This window comes from Symphodus melops (genome assembly GCF_947650265.1).
Source record: "Symphodus melops genome assembly, chromosome: 7".
Lineage (NCBI taxonomy): Eukaryota > Metazoa > Chordata > Actinopteri > Labriformes > Labridae > Symphodus > Symphodus melops.
In genome coordinates, this window is record NC_136697.1 from 28,937,188 (window position 1) to 28,956,371 (window position 19,184).

General features: G+C 46.7%; 1 protein-coding gene across 3 annotated transcripts; it reads left to right on the forward strand.

The window, feature by feature from the left end:
* Nucleotides 1-428: 428 nt before the first annotated feature.
* Nucleotides 429-17,956, forward strand: dlg1b (discs large MAGUK scaffold protein 1b). 3 transcript variants are annotated; one of them, XM_079349073.1, is made up of 5 exons: nucleotides 432-1,398; nucleotides 2,436-2,567; nucleotides 11,184-11,347; nucleotides 13,290-13,361; nucleotides 15,672-15,993. In XM_079349073.1, the coding sequence occupies exons 1-5, from the start codon at nucleotides 1,380-1,382 to the stop codon at nucleotides 15,714-15,716; spliced, it is 432 nt and encodes a 143-aa protein (XP_079205199.1). In that variant the 5' UTR covers nucleotides 432-1,379; the 3' UTR covers nucleotides 15,717-15,993. The 3 variants fall into 3 exon arrangements, with proteins under 3 accessions (XP_079205198.1, XP_079205199.1, XP_079205200.1); XM_079349072.1 differs by lacking the exon at nucleotides 15,672-15,993 and having other exon boundaries at nucleotides 429-1,398; nucleotides 13,290-14,022; XM_079349074.1 differs by lacking the exons at nucleotides 13,290-13,361; nucleotides 15,672-15,993 and adding an exon at nucleotides 17,657-17,956 and having other exon boundaries at nucleotides 433-1,398.
* Nucleotides 17,957-19,184: the final 1,228 nt, after the last annotated feature.

Sequence of the window (19,184 nt, forward strand, 5' to 3'; positions counted from 1 at the left end):
CGCTTATATACACGAGGAGGAGCCGGCCGTCCCGTCCATGTGACCACAGCTCTGACAACAACACAGCCAGCAGGACTCCAGCTTCAGTCAGGACTCACACACACACACAGACTGGATCTCTTCCTTTAATGTTTGACTTCTTCATCCATCACTCTTCCTCTCTTAATGACACCCCTCTCTCTCTCTCTCTCTTTTTACTTCACCTTTTCCTCTACAGATTTCACAACCCTGTTTTCCTCCTCCTGATTTTCTCACTTCACATTCTGTCTTTTCACTTCTTCATCTGCTTTTTTGCATTCCTTGAGTTTTTTAAAATCTCACTTCCTCTTCCTCTCTCTCTCTTTCTTTCTCACTTTCCCTTTCTCTGAATTCAAAACTTTTCCTCCTCCACCAGCCCGACCCTCCTCCTCCTCCTCCTCCTCCTCCTCCTCCTCCTCGGTCTTGTAGGTGAGCTGCATGATTGGGTGGCAGGTTGGAGGGGTAGTCTTTTACAAATCACATGGTTCACGTTTGCTGGTCTGTGAGACGCCATTTTGGAGGAAAGTTTGGGATTTGTAGACCTGGGGAGGTGCAGGAGGAGGAGGAGGAGGGAGAAGAAGAAGAAGAAGAAGAGGAAGAAGAAGAAAAAGGAGGAAAAGGAGGAAGTAGGAGAAAAAGAGAGGAGGGATTTACACTGAGGGAAGTTTGACACGAATGCACAACGCAGGCTGTGCTGGGAATAACACGCAGGAAGAGCGCGTGCCAGTGCGGGATAAATCAGGCTCGAGTTGAGGTGTGCCACCAGGCTGGACTTTGAAGTTGGGTTTTTTGTATTTCTGGAATAAGCATCAAAGCTCCGGAGCTGGTTGTTTCCCTGCAGCCGGGCAGCTCATGCATGCACCCACACTCATGGTTTTTGTGGAGTTTGGCTCACGGATGGTCCCACTTGGAGGAAGATAGATTTGCACTTTTTTTTTTCTTCTTCACCCAGCAGTGTGTCGCCACCGCGGTCATCCTGCGCGCAGCAAGCCGGGGCAGGGAGCGTCTCCGGTGGGGAACTACAGCACGGAGAGTCGGTAACGGACGGCGGCTCCTGGAGCTCCTTCCTCGGGTGATCTTAGTTGAACCCGGGACTTCTGCCTGGTCCTGGTTCGTACTAGTCCACCCCTGAAGACTTGTTGTTGTTGTCTTCTCTGGACGTGTCAGTTTCCCCCCTGACAGGGACTTTGTTGGTCTCGGAGGGGAACTTGGTGTCGGTGTCGTCGTGGAGGGATTTTCTTAAACCCTGACCTGGAGCGGTGACAGCGGGCTCTAACAGGCGGAATAATCAACACAAAACCTCCCCAGTGCATGAGGCTAACACACGACTAGCTCCGAACCGAGCCGAGCCGGACCGGACCATGCCAGTGAGGAAGAAAGGTAAGCCTCTCACTTCACATTATTAACTAGCTGAGGCTAGCACGGCTACACACACACACACACACACACACACACACACACGGATATAACTCGACACTATGACTCCCCACCCGGTTTATTTCAGTCTCCCGAACCGAGCCGAGCCGTGCCACTCAGGTAAAGTGAGTTAAAGTGTGGTTAGCCGGTTAGCTGTAGTTGCTAACCAAGTTGTAAATGGGGCACCTTGTCTGGAGAGGAGCCCAACTAAAAATAAACTCTTAAAAAAATATCACATTTACACACTTCCGGTAAAGTCTAGGCACATAACACACACACAGGGGTGTTTTCAGGACGCAGTAACCCGGGACAAATGTTTAATATTCAGAGTTTAATGAAGGGAGACTCGTGAGGGGGGGGGGGACACAAGTGACGGCCGCAACAAGTCTCCAATGACACGCATGCGCAGAAGACACGCAACACATGTTCGGAGTTTAAAGTATAAAGTCCGATTTATAAACATACACTGTAAAAATAATGAAAGTTAACTTGTCTTCAATTCAGAAACTCAACATTACTTTGATATCAAGTTTGGATGATTACGCTAACGCTAATTGTTACGCTAAATATTTGGACCGTCAAACTATTACATGAGTTACTTTCCAGTTCAACGAAATTTATTAAATTTCCTTCAACTGTGCTTTTATTTTGAAATAAAGTCAGTGTCCTAACATTTGATCGACCAAGAAAATCTTAATTTATTTCAAAATAAAGGCAGGGTCAAAAATGTAAACTGTTGAATCACCGCTAGGCTAGGCGCTGTGTGGAGTCATGATGCTTGCTAGCGCGCCCTCTGCTGGTGACAGAGGACTGCTGGTGTAACATGTAAATATCGGCTGATGTTATTGCTGGCTGATTTATCAGTCGAGCTGCACCGAAAAATAAGCAAATAATAATGATTTATAACAGCAGGTTAGCCAACATTAGCCTGTTTGCTGTGTCTCAGATGACTTTTCATTTGTCCCTGACTGAACTTGTGTTTCTTCTTCCTGTGGCGTCAGATGCACAGCGAGCCCTCCTGCTGCTGGAGGAGTACCGGGCCAAGCTGCACCACGCAGAGGACCGGCAGCTCCGACACTCCATCCAGAGGGTCATCGACATCTTCCAGAGTAACCTCTTCCAGGCCCTCATAGGTACGAGCACCACACAGCCTGGAAACATCCTGGAGCCTCTACCAGGCGGCTTTCAAGGCCTGGAACTCCTGCAATTAGTGTTTTTTAAATCTTGGCGGGATAAAAAAACCCAGTGTTCATGAGAACACGATGACCTTTTCCCAGAGAGGCGGTCCGTGATGCTTTCCAGGCGAGATGGACGTTTGTACACAACACTCTCAGAGATATTTTTAAACCTTCGTCGTCTCTCTGAAAGATCTATTTTTATTCAATAAACCGAATCAGACTCTTTTTTAAAAATAAACTTCAGTCACAGCTCGTCTCGAGAAGTTAACGAGTCGCTTTGTGTTGCTGCTGCTTCTCCTCGTTAATCCGCCCGATGAGAATAAACACACGACGGGACAAAAGAGAAGGCGGAGGGGGTCGGCCGTGGTCGCTGCAGCCGTCCTGTTTAGTTTGGCGTGTGACGTGTGAGCGGTCACAGCGGGGCGAGAGGTCGTAAAGTGAGTCCGTGTGTCTCTGTGAGGGCAGAGACATCAGAGAGAGAGAGAGACAGAAAGAGAGAGAGAGACAGAGACAGAGAGGGAGGGAGAGAGAGAGAGAGAGACAGAGACAGAGAGAGAGGGAGAGACAGAGAGAGAGAGAGACAGAGAGAGAGAGAGAGACAGGTAGGTCTCTGGAGGGGGGGGGGGGATCTTAAATATCAAACATGGCGTCTTGATTAGGGGTAGGTCTTTGACCCCAGGACTAAGTCTAGACCCGGCTTCCTGTGGTCTAAAGGTGGTCTAGTTCTGCTTGATGGTTCCTGAGGTCAGAAGACGGGCTCATGTTTGATATTTGTGATCCTGGGTCGGGCTGCGTCTGACGTACCGTTTCAAAGTGTTGACAGTGGAAACGCCAGTAAATAAATGTGTAGCGTCCTGAAACGGACTAAACCGGACTGAACCGGACTGAACCGGACTAAACCGCCCTGAACCGCCCTGAACCGCCCTGAACCGGACTAAACTGGACTTTATTTACCAGCTTTAAAACTCACAGACAAACACCAGCCAGCTGCTCGGAGGTAACCTCTGGGTTCTGACACCGTCTCGCTCCTTTTTTGTCCCCGTAACACAAACCGAGTGACGACGGCGTTAATTAAACCGTCTCACATGTCGGTGTGTGAAGTGCCGTCCGGCGCTCGCCGACTCTGCCAGCGTTTGAAAATCTGTGCAGAGATAAAATGTTTATCCCGCCGTCTCGGCTGTTTGATCATCAGCTGCCAAAAAAAACATCCCGCTCTCCGATGATGAACACGTTCGCTTCGTTCTCTCGTCGCTCTGGAGACGAGGAATTCAAGGACAAACGGAGTGAGGGAGCAAGTTTGTCTCTGTAGATTATAAACGTGACGGAGAGCCTCTCTCTGATTGGACGATCACAGAGAGCCTCTCTGTGATTGGACGATCACATGTGAAGCTTCAACATACATCACTATGTTTAAAATGAAAGCTCATGACGGGACGCATGGCGTGCTCCTTCATCCTGCACAAACAGGAAGACGCACACACTTTGAGTAACGGGGCGCCATGCTGGGCGCCAGGCGGCGGCGGTTGTGTCTCTCTTCTGATGTTTTAAACGTTGTCATAAGTTTAATAAAAACAGTTCAGGGAAGCGTTTTGTGCGTCTGATGGCGTCCTGGGATCGATGTGGCGTCTGTGGTCAGTGTCCCGCTCGATGGCGTGGCTCGTCAGCTCGCCGCAGTCCCTGTTGTGAAACAGCTGATGGATGAACGTGCGATGGATCGCAGCGTAACGAGGCCAGCGGATCTTAACGAGGTCCCAGACTGGGCAACATGTTGGTTAATCCCCCCCCCCCCCCCCCCGTGAATCAGAAGCCCCCCCCCCCTGTTTGTGATGTTAGCGGTGTGTCTTCACCTTGCTAACGGGACCACAGTAATCTGAGACGCCGCTGCAGGGTTAACGGACGCCAAGCGTTCAGGAATGTGGTCCGATCTGTTCCAGTTTCCCAACGCTGACGGATGAATGACTCGAGCGTCTGTGAGACATGAGACAAGGAACCTCAGGTGGACACTGAGGACCACTATCTACAGAGAGACTGAAGGGACAAAATAAATACAGAGACACACTGAGGACCACTATCTACAGAGAGACTGAAGGGACAAAATAAATACAGAGACACACTGAGGACCACTATCTACAGAGAGACTGAAGGGACAAAATAAATACAGAGACACACTGAGGACCACTATCTACAGAGAGACTGAAGGGACAAAATAAATACAGAGACACACTGAGGACCACTATCTACAGAGAGACTGAAGGGACAAAATAAATACAGAGACACACTGAGGACCACTATCTACAGAGAGACTGAAGGGACAAAATAAATACAGAGAGACACTGAGGACCACTATCTACAGAGAGACTGAAGGGACAAAATAAATACAGAGACACTGAGGACCACTATCTACAGAGAGACTGAAGGGACATTTCATGTGAAGGACAGGAACAAGAAGACGTCCTCAGTCTTGGTTGCGTAATAAGATGAAGGGAAGTGATGAAATATTCAGGAGTCTGGATGTGGAGCACAAACCTCCTGTCCTACAAATACACGTTCAAAAACAAACATCTGAATCTTCACGTCACGTTAAATGGCGTGCGCTTTGGAGGAAATGTTCATCTTAACGTCCTCTTCATCCCACAAACCGCTCGTTCATCCTCCTCCTCCTCTCGGCGTCTTCATCACTTATAGATGAGTTCAAGTCATTCCTGTGAACTGGCTGTCCTGCTTCCTCCTCCTGCACGGAGCACAGATCCATGGATCTGCAGGATGGTGAGACAAATCTAAGACCAGTACATTAAATCCTCCGTGGTCAAAACGACCATGACGTGTTGACCGCAAAAGTAGCAAACGATTTTTTCAGTGAAGTCCAAAAGCTGCAGAGGAATCGAGTGTTAGCTTCTGATCCCACACCGTTGAACTGTCACAGGCCCGTTCACTTCAGGGGGCCCCGGCCCTCGCCGTGGGGGGCCCGGCCCTCGCAGTGGGTAGGCCCTGATCACCGTGGTTATTTATGACATCACACTTTCTGTTTTGGTGCTTTTCCATTAATGTAACCGGACAGTGAGATAGAGCAGGAGAGAGAGAGAAAGGGGGGGGCGGGTCTGACTTGAACCTCTGGGCCGCCTGCTTGGAGACGTGGGGCGCGACCTAACCGCTAGGCCATCAGACTCTTAGCCACGCCCATTTTAGGGAGAACATAACCAAACAACAGGTCTAAACCTCGCCTGGAGTCTGACTTCATCTCTCGTATGTTCACTCTGAACTCGTGCTCGTTTAATGATGTTGCTCATGAATTAGCTCATTTTTAATATATTATTATTATTACAGCGTTTTCAGGACGCCGTCCCCTCGCTCTGTGCTCGCCACGCTCGCCCTGACGTCCCAGTGTCCGAGTGTCACTGATGAAAAATACATTTCAAATCTGCCAAACCCCCCCAAAAAGAGATGTCTGCAGCCGGCCGAGCACAGTGTAATCCCTCCGTGGACACGACGATTACCCCCGGTCTATAATCCCCCCACGCCACTGCTGATTTACACAGACGGGGAGAGAGAGAGCGCGGCGAGCTTCAGTTCTTCTTCTCGTTCTTTCAGCTCGCTCTGGCCTGATTCCTCTCGGACAAACAGATGGCATCAATCAAATCTTTTGCAATTTAATAAATCAACTTTCAGCCCCCAGAAGATTTGGACGTTACTCTGCTAATTGCAGCGTGTCCCAACAAGTTGCCAGGATTTATTAAAATTAAAGGTCAATACCAATTTATGTTGATAAAGAGATCTCTATCAGGGTACAAAGAACCCCGCCCATCCCGTCCCTGGTGCTGCTTCCTGTTTGGACACGTGAAGACTTCAGTGTGGATTCAAAATAAGGAGAAAAAAACTCCACAGCACCAACATGAAGACGATCTACCCCGACTGTCCAAGAGGGACAGAACAAAGCTTGAATGCTGCAGGACCTGAAGCCAGTTAGCTTAGAAACCGAGATCAGCTGTCTTTAAAAGCCTCGTACACAGCTCGACCAATTTATCTGCCAGCCGATATTATTGGCAGATATTAAGTGCCTAACGGTATCGGCTCATTTTATCTCCGATATGACTCGATTTATTCACCAGCTAGCATAATATCATTTGTGTTTCATTGTGTTAGACTTGCAGTTGTCTGTTGCTTTTACTGGCTGCACACCTGTCGCCTCACAGCGAGGAGGTTGCTGGTTCGAATCCCTGCCAGACAGGAGCCTCTCTGTGTGCTGTCTCCCCGTGCATGCCGTGGGTTTCTCTCCGGCTTCCTCCCACAGTCCAATCACACGCTAGTTAGCTTACCTGCTGACTCTACACTGTCTGTAGGTGGGAGTGAGGCTAGCTGTCTCTCTACATGTCAGCTCTGTGATTGGCTGGTGAACAGTCCAGGGTGTAACCCCGCCTCTCGCCCAATGACAGCTGGGATCGGGCTCCAGCCCAGGGCTGCGACCAAACAGGAAAAATTGGTGGAGAACAAATATTCTCCACTGGATTTACTTTGTCTTTGTCTAAAGTCGAACAGAGACAACAGAATGTCTGAAACACTCAGTTATTCTGTTTGTTTAGCTAGTAGTTGTAGTTGTCTCCCTCTGGACTCACTCTGGGTGTGGTACACATGTTGTATAATGTTTTCTTTCCATGCGTGCTCCTCCTGTGATAGCAGCAGTTTAAATAGGTGTGGTCTTTTTTATGAGACTAAACAACAGGCGCTGTTGTGTCAGACGCAGCGCTCTAACGTTAATGTGATCAGTCTGCTCTCACAGGAAGGACTCTCCTTTTATCTCTCTTCAATTTCATTTCATATCTGAAGGTTAAAAATAAACCCCATCACAGTTCTGGCATGTCGTACAGAGGTGCAATTATTTCCCCGACCACTGAAAAAAGTTTCCCAGTGCAATGTCTTATAAATGCTGCAGCGCAGTTACAGCCAACTCGCCAAAAAAAACAGTTTTTCCTTTTACTCTGTGTGAGTGTCAGTGTTTGTGAATTACACACTTTTTTTGCATTTGTTAATTTGCATCGAAAGTTTTTCACTGTACGACTGCAAAAGGAATCAGTTCAATGCATGCAAACAGCTTCAGCACACGGGCGCAGTTTGCTCTACGGCGCAGTGAGGCGAGCGTTAGAGCGTTTAGCATTATTTACTTTTAGATAATACAGAGGTGTGATTGTTCTCCTGAACACTGGGAGGTTTGAGCGAGACGACTCATAAATACAGCGGCGCAGTTTCCACCAACTCTCAGCAGACACTCATTTTTCACTCCAGCTGTCTGTGGCTGTTAGTGTTTGTGAATTACATGTTTTTTTAAGTGAGGCTGGTTTGCATAGACGGGACAGTTTTCCTTAATGACTCATTTTAATACGTACAAACAACACTGATGCTCTCCAGCGCAGTTAGGGGAGCATTTTGTAAAAAAAAAAAAATGTTTTCGTCTCATTTGCGCTCGTTAAACAGTCACAGCAGATGCACAACCCTTTGTGGATTCAACCCTGATATTTGTATTTGCTGAGTAAAGAAGGTGCATGGTTGTATCATGAACGATGGAAATCCAGTTGCTACCTCGGCCTTCAGGTTTAGTTAAAAAAAAAAATCTCTGGATGTGGATGTTGCCATGAATTATAATTTACATCTTGGTTGGCCTGTTGTCATGGCAACAGTTTATATTATAGACGGATCATTTATTTTTTACATGTCAAACAGAGGTGGAATTGTTTTCCTGATTTTACTGGACAGTTTGAGCGAGACATCTCTTATAAACACAGCGGCGCAGTTACCACCAACTCACGACTTTTTCACTGATCACTTTTCAATGAGGCTGATTAGCATAGAAACTTAAATACTCACTAAAGGCCTAAACGCACAGAGGTGCTGACAGCAGCACGTGTTTTGTTTTCCTAATATTCTGGTCTTTTTGACTCGTTTGCAATTGCCTTCTAAATATATCAACAGCCACGGTTGACCTTTCGCTGACCTGCTTTCTGAAACATCTGATGACGTGAAACCTGTTTGAGCTCCGGACTCCTTGAAGTGGCGAGTTCCTACAGACGGCTCTGCTGTCGAACATGACCCTCTCCCTCTGGAAACAGTCGGCTGGTTTCACTGTAAAATGATCCCTTTAACGCTCTCCCACAATTCCACAGAGGTCCCTTTTTATTGGACATCAATACGGGGCTGTGTTTAACGGCGTCTCCTGAGGACGCTCACGCTAACTGCAGAGAAACGTCCTCTCCTCTTACCGCCTCTTCAAGCTGCCAGGAGAAACCGGTTAGTTTAGTTTCTTAACGGCTTCTGATCTGGAAGCTAAGTCAGTCCAACCGGCGTGTGCCCGAGGACTCCTTCGTCCTCAGCTTTGGGTGGAGGATTGTGTCTCTACGCAGCTTCATGCACAGCTCCTCCCCGTATCGTGTCTTTATCACCCCCCTCCTGTGAGGTGCATGTGTGGACAGATCAGGATCAGTCCTCCTGAAATGATCGATGTGGGAACAGCTCAGGTTTGTGTTCACAGCGTCCATATTTGTGTTTTAATAGGATCAGTCATCAGGATGTTATTTCTCCTCTTGGCCTTCGCTTTCAGACGCCTTCTCAGTCTGAACCTCGGGCCCGGCTCAGGCTGACCCTCACCGACCTTCAGCTCCTTTAATCCCTCCACTTCCTCGCCTCAGCTGGCAGATGCTCTGAGACTTTTTTTATATTCAGAAACAACAATAACAATCTGTCTGTTTGTTTGTCAGCAGACGTCTGTTCTCCTCTCAGCCGGCCTCACTCCGAGGGTTCAGTCTTTCTCTCTGTAGACCTTCTGAAGCTGCTCCTGATGGAAACTGTCCTCGGATGACTTTCTTTAAACATGATGATGTAAAGAAGACGAAGCTCTCCATGTGTTTGGAGAACAGAGTCGGCGTCATATCAGAGATGTGTAGCTTTCTTTACAGGACGAACTGTTTATAGCGCCCTCTGCAGACTCATTATAGAACAACACTCGGACATGAATCGATCGTAACCCATCTCCGTCATGTCTCCATGACAACAGTGTGAGCTCCCACGATGTGGGTACAAGACTCGAACCGTAGGAGACAAAACTAGGTGGAATATCAAACATCTGGAAAAGAGCGGCGGTGAGGAGGACTTCCTTCAGCTCTGCTCTTTCACAATAAAAGCCCGACAGGCCTTCAGTAATAACAAGTCTGTGTAATCTCAGGCAGCCGACAGGTGACCCGGTCAAAGGTCAGACTCTCATTCTGAGATCTGCTGTGTTTCACAGAGAAGATTATTTCTCACTACATCCTGTAATAAAAGCACCAGCTGTGTGGAAATCATTCAAGAGACGGAATCAAATCAGCGAAGATAAAGACCCAAACAAAGATTTTCACTGATCATGTCGATGTCGTTACGTAACGGCCTTTGGCGGCTGGAAATAGCTCCGAATAGAAACGATGAAATAAAGTTTCTCCTCTTCAAACAACAATCAGAGTTTCTTAAAAAAAAAATCAACTAATTCAGATTTTGTTCCCCAAACAGGCTGAAATGTGTCCGTCACATGTTCCCCTCAGGATGACCTCTCCGCTCTTCTTTGCGTGGACGCTTTGAGCGGGACAGCGGACAAACGATGAAGCCACCGGCGCTCTTTTTCCAGACGTGTGATTATTCCCCGGAGTTTTGTCCCCACGTCGTCTGATCGGGAAATCAATGATCTCAAATAGAAAAAAAAAAACACTTAAGGTCGTTCACTTATGTTTGATATTTCCATTCTTTGATTAAATCCTCTGTAAGCTCCAAATCAAATCTACATTTTTCACTCGACCTGCAGTGAGGACATTTACACTTTTAGTGGACACACATCAAGGATTAAATACTGAAGGTTTTAGAGCTTGTAGATTTCTGATTGCTTTCACACGTTCTGATGGTCGAGGCTGCTGTGTGACCGATTGATCAGCCGATATCAGCATGTCGAGAGTATCGGCTCATCCAGATTCACTCTCCAGTCAAACGTCTGTCTCACACACGTCTGTCACCAGCAGAGGGCGCTGTTTGGATTACAGCAGACCTCCTCGCTTATTGATCAGTATTGGTTTTTTTCTCCGTATCGGTATCGGCGCCAAAAATCCAATATCGGTCGAGTTCTTATATAAAGTGCTCGTACTCATTCACACGCCGCCTATGAAGCAGCGGGAGCAACTTGGGGTTAAGTGTCTTGCCTAAGGACACGCGGGACATGTGGCTGGGGATTGAACCCTCAACCTTCCTGTGGAGATGACTGTTGGAACAAGCTCGTCCTCCTGCAGCTGCTGATCCGACGCGTTGTGAGAAAACATCTGTGTCGGCTGCCGAGCCAAAGAGAGCCGGCCTTATTTTAGATCTCCGTCAGGCCTCCTCAGGATTCTGCGTCCCAAAATAAAAAACACATTTTGGATGTGACCGCTGGGCTCGGAGGCTTTTTATAAACGCCGGCCTCACTCTGAGGGACTGAAGTGTGGAGTGCAGGGACGGGAGTTGAACCAGGAACCTCCTGGCTGTGAGGCTGTCATAACGTATAAACACGTCCCCTTCCTGTTGTCCTTTCAGATATCCAGGAATTTTACGAAGTGACCTTATTGGACAGTCAGAGATGGACGGAGTCTTCCAAGGCGACCGACCCCATGACGCCCGTCAACCTGTGGGACTTCTCCAGCCTTCAAAGCACAACGGTGACCTCGGATACTCTGCCCAGCCTTAGCACCAGCATCGAGGTAAGAGCGCCTCACGGACCAATCACAGCTCAGCTCCCTGAGGCTCCACCCTCGCTTTTCATTTTATTCATCTCAAATGTTATCCTGCTGTTTTCATCAAAGTTGATTTGTCGATTTTATTTGCTTTTTATTGTTTCCTGTAAAATCAGTCTCAGCCGTATAAAAGACAAACTGTGTTTCTGGAGGCGTTTCCTCGCTGCTACAGGACCGACCTCTAACTTTAGTCTCCGCCTCTTTACATTATTCCTGTTTTCTGTAAAAGGATGATGATGAACTGGTTTGTTTGTTTGCCTCTCTCTCTATGAAAACATGACTGTCTTCATTTACTGAGGTCAAGACTTCCAGTTACGCTGAGCGCTGGACTAAACGCACCGTCTAAGCTCCGCCTCTTTAACAGCGTTGACTCGTCCCCTCGGTCTCGTCACTGCCCCCTACTGTTCATGTGCACGCTTCATCCCGTATCCAAAGGTTCGTTTATAAAGACCTGCAGGGGAAGTGAATCTTTACCATGAGAGGTCCTCATGGGGGGGGGGGCGTGGTCTGATGACCTCCAGGTCACCTTGGACCCTACGTGAGGACGAGGGTATTTTGGAGAGTATTTCTCTGACAGGAAGTAAACCGTGTCTCGGTTGTTTAAACTCTTTGTAGTTTCTCCTCCATCTAAATTTATCTTCCTCTGTTTGATGTCGACGTTAAAAATACACGATGTTTAAAAATAGATCACACCGTTTACTGAACGCAGGACGATGACTGACGGAGCTGCCGTGTGTTTGATGCGTCAGTCATCGTCATGTGTGAGCGGCCAGGTTGTTTTATTTTGAAACTTTTTTTTTTTTTTTTTCTGTCAACATGCTAAATCGTAAAGCTGCGAGTGACCCGTCTCATCATGAACGCTCCGTTTTCCACTTTCTTTCTTGTGTTTGGTTTCCTGTCTGATCATGTGATCGTGTTGGCTTTTAACGCCTTCGTTGGAGAGGAAGTGCGCCGTCCACCTGGACGACCACGGTCTCCGTACAAAGGGGGGGGGGGGGGGGGGGGGGCGATCCCAGCGCCCCTAGCGCCCCTAGCGCCCCTTGTTGACGCTTCCATCGCTGCAACACCTGTTCACCTGATAACTGCTCTCATATCTGGCAAACCCAGGGGCGTCCAAAACGGCCTTCAAAGCCCCGCCTACCTTCTCTGGTCCAATCAGATCCAGAGCATTCAGGAGCAGAATCTAAAGTTAGAAGGAGGACATACTGGCTGCTGCTTTGTTGTCAGAGAAGCTTCAACACAGCAGGTTTCCTTCATGATCACACAGGAAGAGAGCAGCTCTCTGATTGGCTGACTGATCACACAGGAAGAGAGCAGCTCTCTGATTGGATAAACTCTTGTTGTAATCTCATGCGGTCCAGTTCATGGAATATAATCAGTTTTTCCTCCAGATGTGATTTTTTTTAAAGTGAATATTTGAGTTGACCGTAAACATCTGGCGTCTGAGCGCCCTCATCATGTCTGCGTATAATATAATCCTGATTATTGATAAGAGGATCAAAACAGACTCATAATATGGATCATTTATATTTTTTATATTATTAGGTTTATCTTTACGTTCAGTCACCCTGTCTTTACTTCCTGTTTTAATATAACCCCCCCCCCCCCCCCCCCATGCATCTTTTGATGACCTCACTGTCCTCTGACACAGCTGTCTTATTAAATCCATTTTCTCCTCTTTAAAGCCAAACATTGAACATTTGATCATCTTAGAACACAGAGATTTTGCATCTGTACGTTTTTTCCTGCTGTGACTAACTCCGCCCGTCTGGCACATAAACATACCTCAGCATGTATGACCCCCCCCCCCTCCCACTCTCTCTCTCTCTCCTGTGTGCATTGAACGCCCTCTCTCTCTTTCCTCCCTCTCTCTCTCTTTGATTTTAAACAAACGTGGTCGTGCTTGTAGGACTCACCACTCCTTAACGAAATCCTGCATACGTTGGCGCAGGCGCAACACCCGCCCAGCTCTGATGGACAAGTAAGTAACTGGTCCGCCTGCTGTTTGGTGGGAGGGGGTGTCGGTGTCCTCCACCTCTCGCCGCATGTCCCATCCAGTCCACATGTGCTTGGGACCATCGTATGGGGAGGGGGGGGGGGGGGGGGTCGGGGCTTCTGGGTCCAGGGTCCGGATGGCCTCAAGGTGTCGCTGTAGTTTGCTCCCGCTGCAGCAGGAGAGGAACACAGCGACACGTTGAGGTGGTTTGTGCTGGGGTCAGGGGTCATGGTTCATCGTGCTTCATCCATTTTGGCTCATGTCGGCTCTGATCAGTACACTTCCTGTCCTCACAGCTGCAGACGAGTCGAGCGTGTGGAGAGAACAAAGATCCCAAACGGACCAATAAGTGGGCAAACACTTTCCCTTGAAATGGAAGATTAAACTTTTAGAGCTCCCCCTGCTGGATTAAAGTCTCAGTGAAATCATGGCGCCGTTTAAGTAGCGCCACGTAGAAATGTAGAAACAGGAAATCACTTTTAAGTCTGTTATAATATTTGTGGATTTTCACACAGGAACGGGTCATACAGCGTTTCAGTGTATACGTTAGCTTTGTCTCAAACGCTGCTTCATGCAGCCTGTTAATGTGACAGCCTGCTAATGTTAAAAACAACCTGCTAACAAGACAGCCTGCTAACGTTAAAAACAACCTGCTAACAAAACAGCCTGCTAACGTTAAAAACAACCTGCTAACAAGACAGCCTGCTAACAAGACAGCCTGCTAACGTTAAAAACAACCTGCTAACAAGACAGCCTGCTAACGTTAAAAACAACCTGCTAACAAGACAGCCTGCTAACGTTAAAAACAACCTGCTAACAAGACAGCCTGCTAACGTTAAAAACAACCTGCTAACAAGACAGCCTGCTAACGTTAAAAACAACCTGCTAACAAGACAGCCTGCTAACGTGAAAAACAACCTGCTAACAAGACAGCCTGCTAACAAGACAGCCTGCTAACGTTAAAAACAGCCTGCTAACAAGACAGCCTGCTAACGTTAAAAACAACCTGCTAACAAGACAGCCTGCTAACGTTAAAAACAACCTGCTAACAAGACAGCCTGCTAACAAGACAGCCTGCTAACGTTAAAAACAGCCTGCTAACAAGACAGCCTGCTAACAAGACAGCCTGCTAATGTTAAAAACAACCTGCTAACAAGACAGCCTGCTAACGTTAAAAACAACCTGCTAACAAGACAGCCTGCTAACGTTAAAAACAACCTGCTAACAAGACAGCCTGCTAACGTTAAAAACAGCCTGCTAACAAGACAGCCTGCTAACAAGACAGCCTGCTAACGTTAAAAACAGCCTGCTAACAAGACAGCCTGCTACCAAGACAGCCTGCTAATGTTAAAAACAACCTGCTAACAAGACAGCCTGCTAACGTTAAAAACAACCTGCTAACAAGACAGCCTGCTAACGTTAAAAACAACCTGCTAACAAGACAGCCTGCTAACGTTAAAAACAACCTGCTAACAAGACAGCCTGCTAACGTTAAAAACAACCTGCTAACAAGACAGCCTGCTAACAAGACAGCCTGCTAACGTTAAAAACAACCTGCTAACAAGACAGCCTGCTAACGTTAAAAACAACCTGCTAACAAGACAGCCTGCTAACGATAAAAACAACCTGCTAACAAGACAACCTGCTAACAAGACAGCCTGCTAACATTAGAACATTTCCTATTTTATTTCCCGTTTTCTATTCCTTGTCATCTTTAGCGCATTGTGATAGGATATTAACTCAGTGAGGAGGGTTTCTTTCCCGGCACGTAAACTCACGGGTTCGCACAAACGGAGAGAAGCTTCGTACGCTAAAGTGTAAAAAACACAATTTATGAGCGGTTATTGAACCGAACAAATTGAAAACCAGAATTTGTCACATAACTAATCTCCATAAAAATCTGAATAATGTTTGAAGATTAATTTACCAGCCTCCCTAATTTGAATCTAACTTTATTTTAATGTTTTCTATTCTGGCAGCAACCGTACACGTGTTGTATGTGAACTCCTCGCTCGCTCTGCTTCAGCTGAAGTTTTTCGGCTTCTTTTGTGAAGACGGGCGCTGTACTGACGTTCAGGACCGAGGTGGTGGTGGCTCGTGGATTTCAGTTCTGCTCTTTGTGCAGGTTTTTTGAGTCTTTAGGTTCCTGTTCTGTGATTTCATGTTCAAAAGATGCCCGTTCATCACATCTGTCCGTGATTGTTAAAGTTGTATATAAGTGAATGTTTGGGGGAGACGATCTGTGGGAAGTTTTCAAGTCTTTGTTCCTCCGATGGGTTGTTTGTTTTATTTCAGAAACAAGGTGAGCGAGCATCACCACGAAGAGGCATGTTAATCTAATTTAAAAAAATTAAAGGAGCAGTATGTAACTTCATATTTCTAATATTTTTATTAATATTAAGAGATGTCCAGATATTTAAATATGAATGACATCACTTCCTGTGGATATGTTTTGTATGACGAGGTGTGACACGGCATGATGACACATGTGAGTGGTGGACTCAGCCACATGGTGCATTCAAGGAACATTCATGCTTCATGATTCCCACCTGCCCACTCTAATTCATCTCCTGCTGATGAAATACGCACTCTCCTCCTCCTCCTCCTCCTCGTCCTCCTCCTCCTCGTCCTCCTCGTCCTCCTCGGACATGTTGGCGTTGAGTCATACATGTAATAACAAGCAGCCCGTGTGTTTGGAAGTTGTTGCATGTAGAACAAACGTGTGATTCTCTCTGAGGGTGACATATTGCTTCTGTGCATTCATGGTGAGTTCAGGGTCTGATGTAAAGTTGGACACGGACAAACTTTAATTCACAGTGGGAATAATTTGTCAGTTATTGATATGATTGATGAAATATAAATACAGATGAATTCATTAATGTCAAGAAAAAAAAGGTGAAACTCCTTAAATACAGTCGAGAAGAACAAAATTCAAAAGTTAAAGAAAACAATTCAGATGTTGAAAATAGTTGTAAAACAGTTTCTGAATAAAAGTCGAAATAAGGAGGAAAGAATGAAGTAGATAAAAAAAAAAAGAGAAATTTTAACTTAATTGTTAAAACATTTTTTTCAACCTTTTACATTTAACATTTTAACATTATTTTTCTTTAAATGCATTCTTGCATAAATTCTTTCTCATCACTATTCTTTTTTTTGTCCGGTCCTCATCCTCTTCCCCTGGAAGACGTCAAAAATGTTTCTGAGCTTTGAGATTTCCCACGGCGCTTAAACGCACCCTCTGAATGTGGGAGCGGGGTTCAGTGAGTCTCGCGTCCGCTGATGAGCTCCTGATACCGGGATGGAGGAGGACCGGGGGAGGGCGGAGGTGGCTCACCGGTGAGCTCACACTCTCTGGCCGGTTGTTAGTCTGTGTGTGTGTGTGTGTGAGAGTGCGTGAGAGTGTGTGTGATCACGGTCTTCATGAAAAGCTGAGCTAACGGCCGGCTCGGAGCTCGTGCAGAGGGAGCGCGAGCTGAGATGTTCCCGGGCTTTACTCCCGGCTCCGAACGATGGACTGCATCTGTATTGTCACCACTAAGGTAACTCTTCATAAATGTCTTTATAACTCCTCTACACAAACACGAGAACCGGCGAAACGGATCAATCAGCAGTCCGTGTTTAATTCGGCGTACTTTTGATCAGCAAACGGCGCGTATTTAATATGAAAAACACTTTTTTTAAACGGTTCTCCTCTCAATCTAACGGTCCGTCACCCTTTAAAATCGCGACGCCGTTTAACGGAGGCTGGAATTTATCCTCTGTGAAGCATTACAGTGTAGTTTTGTGGATTATACAAACGCCGAATTAAAGTAAATATTATCAACACATTATTACACACTCAGTGGTGTTATTAAAGTGATGTGATTAACTTATTTGAGTGTGTTTTTGTTAAAGTGACGTGTTTCTTAATGGGGTTTGGTGGAGCCCCCTGTGAGCGCAGGCATCTTTTTTTTAACGTTTTTTCACCATAAAATAAACGTTAAAACGTAAAAGTTAAAAAGAAGCTTTAAGTGTTTGCTTTCACTGTTGACTGATATTGATTGCAGTTTGCAGTTTATATTGATTCCTGATGGGGATCTTCATCCTAACTGTACTGTATAAAACACCTGTGCTGGAGGGACGTTCCTGCAGGTGTGTGTGTGCAGAGCTTCTTGGTGTTGTTTAAAAGAGACCGTTGAAAGCTCAGCATCCACCTTATCAACATTTAATCCTCCCGCTCTTGTTTTAAAGCTTTTGTGTGGCAGTGTTGTTATGTTTTACCTGCTTGCACATTATTTCAGGCCATGTGTGGGCGTCCTGACCTGGTGACCTCGTGCCTCGGCTCTGCATCATCATCATCATCATCGTCCACGCGGTGAATGATTCAGGCATTTTAAAGCACTCAAGGAAAAAGCTTTTTGCATAAAAAGTTTGGCATACCTGCCTTTAAAAAAAAAAAAGATGTAAATTATTCTCCCACACATCGTGCTCATCCTGGAATATTAAGACGAGTTCACCTGAGAAATATGATGGATTTAGTTGAGCAGCAGCTGAGCGCCGTCTTCAACATCCTAATGAGAATGAAACATTGCTGATGAAGTCGACTCTCTGCAGCCTCCTCTCTGGGTAAATATGTCAGATGCAGCTGTGACCTCTGACCTCGGCTCAGACGGGAGCTGCTGACTTCAGTGGAAAGAGTCAAACATTGTGTTGTTGTGCTTTTTTTAAAATTCAGATCGCGTCCGAACATCTCAGCAGTTTCTACGTAGCCCGTGCGTGCTGACTTGTGTTTGGCGTCGGCCCGCCGGGTCAGATGTGTGTGTTTGAAGGGTAGCAGAGTGTGAGGGCGCCTCGGGCTCGCTCTGGAGATCACGGCGTGTAAACAGAAGCATCCTCTAAAGTGGCGAGTGACGGATCGCACGTTACGATATCATCAGCACCTCGAAAGAAACTCGATCTGTTTTTATTCTCACTCACCTTCATGTGTGCCGCTCTCAGCCAATCCCCACCTTTATTATCCACAAAGTGTGTGTGTGTGTGTGTGTGTGTGGTAGGGATGGCAATTTACTGTCACCGCTGTACTCGAATTACCTGATGAACGAGTGTTGCTGAACTCTGAAAGAGCGTCCTCGTACCCGTTGTTCTCCGTGATGGTCGCTTGGACTCCGGCTCGACAAACGAAGCTCCTTCTATAAAACTTAATGTACATCAACAGTTACTGTTTTTGTTATTAGCAGGCTAACGAAGTGTGCTAACAGCGCTAGCTAACGACGTGTGCTAACAGGGCTAGCTAATGACGTGTGCTAACATGGCTAGCTAATGACGTGTGCTAACAGGGCTAGCCAACGACGTGTGCTAACAGGGCTAGCCAACGACGTGTGCTAACAGGGCTAGCCAACGACGTGTGCTAACAGGGCTAGCCAACGACGTGTGCTAACATGGCTAGCTAATGATGTGTGCTAACATGGCTAGCTAATGACGTGTGCTAACAGGGCTAGCCAACGACGTGTGCTAACAGGGCTAGCCAACGACGTGTGCTAGCAGGGCTAGCCAACGACGTGTGCTAACAGGGCTAGCCAACGACGTGTGCTAACATGGCTAGCCAACGACGTGTGCTAACAGGGCTAGCTAACGACGTGTGCTAACATGGCTAGCTAATGATGTGAGACTGCCTGTTTCGGTCACTGTTCTTGACTGACATGTCGCAGGTGTAGCAGACACTTGTGTTTGTTGTGCTTTCTGATTTGTCCCTTAAAAGTTGCCGTAGCTGCCGATTGTTTTTGTTGACATCTGGCCCGTGTGGTTAAAGCTGAAGCCGGGCCGGAGAAG